At 32.7% G+C, this 5,917-nt stretch overlaps 1 protein-coding gene across 1 annotated transcript; it reads left to right on the top strand.

The window, feature by feature from the left end:
- Nucleotides 1-1,698: 1,698 nt before the first annotated feature.
- LOC146994101 (uncharacterized) lies at nt 1,699-5,633 on the top strand. Its single transcript, XM_085826461.1, has 2 exons — nt 1,699-2,362; nt 2,447-5,633. Exons 1-2 carry the CDS (start codon nt 1,820-1,822, stop codon nt 4,037-4,039), a joined length of 2,136 nt encoding a protein of 711 aa, XP_085682587.1. The 5' UTR covers nt 1,699-1,819; the 3' UTR covers nt 4,040-5,633.
- Nucleotides 5,634-5,917: the final 284 nt, after the last annotated feature.

Below are 5,917 nucleotides of genomic sequence, written 5' to 3'. Positions count from 1 at the left end.
TGAAAATTCACCACATTTCCACGATCAGAAATGATAGCAAATTATAGGCAATAGATGTGTAGGCTATAGTATAAAATTTCTTGCTGCTTACAAAAAAAAAAAAAAAAAAAAAAAAAAAAAAAAAAATTAGAGTCATCCAATGGTGGTAGGTTTTATTGGAATATTTTATTTATACAGAAAAAGAAAATGCATGGGATTTCAAGAAAATTTGTTTAGAATTTGTGCTAGGGATTACTATATGACATCCGAAATCATAATCATTTACAGCAATCATAAGTAAATGAAATTAAAATTGCAGATTAAATATTCTGTGATTTCCAAATATGTATAATTACAAACTCTGAAGACTACTTAAGGTGATAAATTAAGGCATATTATTCAGAAAAGTCCTGACAATAAAAGAAAATAATGTGCATACCAACACATATAGTGTAAAATTATCCACGGATTTATCATGAATAAAACTTACTTGAATGTGCTAATGCTGCATTTTTGCAAGACGTAAAAAATTACATCTTTATATAACACAATGAAATGAAACAGAATTATTTAGATACAGAATAATGCATAATCTATTATTTTTTTTCTTTTGGGAATTACTGGGTCAGCTGAAATTTTATGAGCTATCCCATACCCTTTTAATATGTAGATTCTCTGAATAATCACTCCATTTTATATGTTTCAGTAAGCGCTTTTGTTAATATAGTTTTGCTTACAGAAAAATACACAAAAGAGAGATTTCTAAGATCAGGTTGTTTAAATAAAACACATTCTTAAAATATTTTCTTTATCGAATTTTACGTACATACAATACATGAAATAATAAGAAACCTAAATATCACCAAACATTTTCAAAAACACAAACAGCCAAGAAATTTTACAATACAGTAATGTTTGTCAATTATTACTTTATTTAAAAGGGTATTAGAAAATCGAAAAGTTATTCGGTATCGGGATAGCAAGTTGAGTAGAATTTACAGTTGTATTTGTTTTAGAAATTGAAATTTAAATTAATCCCAATAAATATTGTACATTACTTCTCGCCTCTATGGTAAATTAAATATTAAATCACATCAGCTTCCTCAAAATAGTAAAAATGATCTATCTACTACGAAAGAAGAACGAACAAGTTACCATAACATTAACAAGCACATTCTGGTATACCAGTTTTGCACTAAAATTGCGTTTGGCGAAAGAGAAATGATGCCAAAAGTTCCTGGCGCAACGGTCCTCTCTGATTGGTTAAATTTCTTCAGTTCCCGGCAGGTTTTAGCCGCCCGTTTTAGACTCACCCCTTGTTTCTCGAAGGTCACGGTCAGACTCGCTTTTCCGTTTGCTATCGAGTGAAAAGAGTACCCTGTCTGGTTTTTCCACATCGATCTTGACAGGTGTCCCATTATAATTTATTATCAAAACCAAAATTTTTAAAACTTATCGTCAAATACAACGTTTGTAATCAAACATATATAATAATAATGTAAAAAATAATTATAAACAAAACGCAAAATCGCTACTTTTGATTATAATTTGTAATCAGAAGTTGGGAGGATGTTAATAATACATTATTTATTTTAATGTTTATTATTTTGTATTTTAATTTTCCTGGCTCATGCGCAAGCCTCACTTTGATTTTGCTAGTAAAGTTTAGTAATTAGTGCTTGGCAATAATAATAGATATTCCAGTTTCAAGACGTTAGGGCATAGTAATTGTTGTCTTACGTGGTAATAGGGTTTGTTTTCGTTGAAACTGATTTTATTATTTGAATAATTACCGCAGTTATAGTTTTTTTAATGATAGAAGTCACATCTAAACAGCCATATGATTATTCACACAGGAGAGAAACCTCGTATGTGTGAAGTATGTAAGAAGTCATTTAAACGAAAGGATGCTTTAAACAAGCATATGCTTAGTCACACAGGAGAGAAACCTCATGTGTGTGAAGTATGTATGAAGTCATTTAGTAAGAAGTCTACTTTAAACACCCATATGTTTATTCACACAGGAGAGAAACCTCATGTGTGTCAAGTATGTATGAAGTCATTTAGTCAGAAGTCTACTTTAAACACCCATATGCTTATTCACACAGGAGAGAAACCTTATGTGTGTGAAGTATGTAAGAAGTCCTTTAGTCAGAAGTCATATTTAAGCAGCCACATGCTTATTCACACAGGAGAGAAACCTTATGTGTATGAAGTATGTAAGAAGTCCTTTAGTCAGAAGTCATATTTAAGCAGCCATATGCTTATTCACACAGGAGAGAAACCTCGTATGTGTGAAGTATGCAAGAAGTCATTTAAACGAAAGAATGGTTTAAACAAGCATATGCTTAGTCACACAGGAGAGAAACCTCATGTATGCGAAGTATGTAAAATGTCCTTTAGTCAGAAGTCTCATCTAAGCAGCCATATACTTATTCACACAGGAAAGAAACCTCATGTGTGTGAGGTATGTAAGAAATCATTTAAACAAAAGAGTGACATAAACAGGCATATGCTTAATCACACGGGAGAGAAACCTCATGTGTGTGAAGTATGTAAAAAGTCCTTTAGTCTGAAGAGTAATTTAAACACTCATGCACGTATTCACACAACCGAAAAACCTAATGTGTGTGAAGTATGCATGAAGTCATTTAAACAAAATGGTGATTTAAAGAAACATATGCTTAGTCACACAGGAGAGAAACCTCATGTGTGTGAAATATGTATGAAGTCATTTAGTCGGAAGTCTACTTTAAACACCCATATGCTTATTCACACAGGAGAGAAACCTCATGTGTGTGAAGTATGTAAGAAGTCATTTAAACGCAAGGATGATTTAAACAAGCATACGCTTATTCACACAGGAGAGAAACCTCATGTATGCGAAGTATGTATGAAGTCATTTAGTCGGAAGTCTACTTTAAACACCCATATGCTTATTCACACAAGAGAGAAACCTCATGTGTGTGAAGTATGTATGAAGTCATTTAGTCAGAAGTCTACTTTAAACACCCATATGCTTATTCACACAGGAGAGAGACCTTATGTGTGTGAAGTATGTAAGAAGTCCTTTAGTCAGATGTCATATTTAAGCAGCCATATGCTTATTCACACAGGAGAGAAACCTCGTATGTGTGAAGTATGCAAGAAGTCATTTAAACGAAAGGGTCAATTAAACGAGCATATGCTTAGTCACACAGGAGAGAAACCTCATGTGTGTAATATATGTGAGAAGTCATTTAAAGGAAAGAATGGTTTAAACAAGCATATGCTTAGTCACACAGGAGAGAAACCTCATGTATGCGAAGTATGTAAAAAGTCCTTTAGTCAGAAGTCTTATCTAAGCAGCCATATGATTAGTCACACAGGAGAGAAACCTCATGTGTGTGAGGTATGTAAGAAATCATTTAAACAAAAGAGTCACATAAACAGGCATATGCTTAATCACACGGGAGAGAAACCTCATGTGTGTGAAGTATGTAAAAAGTCCTTTAGTCAGAAGTCATATTTAAGCAGCCATATGCTTATTCACACAGGAGAGAAACCTCATATGTGTGAAGTATGCAAGAAGTCATTTAAACGAAAGGATGATTTAAACAAGCATATGCTTATTCACACAGGAGAGAAACCTCATGTATGCGAAGTATGTAAAAAGTCCTTTAGTCAGAAGTCTCATCTAAGGAGCCATATACTTATTCACACAGGAAAGAAACCTCATGTGTGTGAGGTATGTAAGAAATCATTTAAACAAAAGAGTCACATAAACAGGCATATGCTTAGTCACACGGGAGAGAAACCTCATGTGTGTGAAGTATGTAAAAAGTCCTTTAGTCAGAAGAGTAATTTAAACACTCATGCACATATTCACACAACCGAAAAACCTAATATGTGTGAAGTATGCACGAAGTCATTTAAACAAAATGGTGATTTAAAGAAGCATATGCTTAGTCACATAGGAGAGAAACCTCATGTGTGTGAAGTAGGTATGAAGTCATTTAATCAGAAGAGTAGTTTAAACACTCATATACGTATTCACTCAGGAGAGAAGACTTGTGTATAAAGTATGGATAAATTCATTTTTAATAAAGGATTATTAAGATATGCATATCGACAGAAGAGGGAAATCTGTCGTGCGTAGAAGTATTCATTTGGACAGCAGAATAATTCGAAAAAATATGCGTTGATCTAATCACAAGAAAAGCCTTCTGTCTTTTAAGGAGATGTTAAATTAGTATGAACATTTTATTTATCAATGTAGTAAAGATTTGTGTACACAGCGAAGAAATCTTTTTTTTTTTTTTCTGATGAAGTCAGTTTGAAACACAACAGTTGTCAGTATTAATTGATGGGAAAATTCTTGGTAATAAAAGAGCCATTTAGTGGCAGAGTTTTAGATTTAAAGGTACACTGGGTGCTGCTGATGCTGTGGACAGGTTTTTGAATTGTCATTTGATATAAATAAATCATAATCTAATTATTTTTTTAAAAAAGCAAAAAACTACGTTTATGCAAGTTTTATCTCAATTGCATTTTTAACTAATGCTGACTTGAAGCTATATTTGCTTATATATCCTACCTTAAAGACTCCTTAAAAATTACTTATTCCGACCTTGACTGAAAAAGGTGGGATTGTTGTTTTGTTCAGTATCTGCCATGATGTGTTTTGTGTTTCTTCCACCTTTTTGGAAATTTGAATTTTTGATCCTGGATATCACTTTTCACAGATTTTCGAATCACTCATATTCAGTGTTACATCTGTTACCTAGCAAAATGCACTGTGGTGATATTATGATTGTTACCAATTTGACATACTTCTGAGATGCAATTCTGGAGCAGGGCGAAATGCTTCATCCCATAAGTGTATTGTAACTTGTATCTTCTTTGTGCTAAAGACATTTCAGAGTTTATCAATCAAAGCTATTGAATTAATGATAGAGATGCCTTTCTTTTCTTGTAATGAAATAATATATTAGGTGATTTCTTTATTGTGTTAAAATACTAACGACCTGCAGTCAAACTAGACAGTTCCAATTTTTTTACATATTTTTTATCTAATTAAATCTATTATCAGGAAATATTCTCAGTATGACTATGCAGCTGCAATATGAAATGTCTCGAGTCTATAACATTCTAAAAGGAGTATATGGTTATGACATTATACTGATAAAGAGAAATGAGGTCTTGTAAGATAAAATTCTTTCAAATCCTGGACATACCAAGTAGAGCAGTGCCATGTGTGTAAAGTACCTAAGAAGACATTTGAAAAAATGAATCAGTATTGTGGTATTTCGATGCAAGTAAGAAACTCAAATATAGTACATATATATTCAAAAACTGGGTAGAAGTTAACAATTGGGTGCCCTTTGTTTTTTTTTTTTTTTTTTTATTTTTCTTTTGCGATTCCTTTTAAATGCTAAGATTGGTGCTGGGAAGGCACAATTTTAAGATAGTTGCTACACAAAACCAAAATAAGAAGTCAAAAAATTTCACAAACCTGGTGTCCATGTACATATCGCTCTATTTTCACTTAAAAGAATATTGGAGAATTGCACAAACTAGGCATTATTCACTGCCTTAGCTTTGTCTATGTATACATTGATCTATTTTCATTTACAAAAATCAGGAAGCCAAAACAAAGTTAAAACTATCATGGTAAACAGAAATGGGGTTTCATGGCCAAAACTGAACAAAATTTGTTGCTAATCAGAAGGCACCGAATTCTACACTAGAGTCAGAAACTTCTATGTTCTTTATGCAGTTGTATCTTTGGATTATGGTAACTTGGCAATTTTTCGGCGAAAATTTGGCGACCAACACTGCTACAGCAAACTGCTAGTTTTTGTTTTTTGGACGCCATTTTGTTTTCACCAAGTAAAGGCATGTTTTTTTTTTTTTACTCAACATTTTCTCCAACAATCTGCTAGCCGAATTACGCTTA

This window comes from Stegodyphus dumicola, chromosome 11 (assembly GCF_044657685.1).
Source record: "Stegodyphus dumicola isolate Sdum_Otavi_A_Nest chromosome 11, ASM4465768v1".
In the NCBI taxonomy this organism is placed as follows: domain Eukaryota; kingdom Metazoa; phylum Arthropoda; class Arachnida; order Araneae; family Eresidae; genus Stegodyphus; species Stegodyphus dumicola.
The sequence above is the reverse complement of the archived record's forward strand: the minus strand, read 5'-3'. Positions and strand labels throughout refer to the sequence as shown.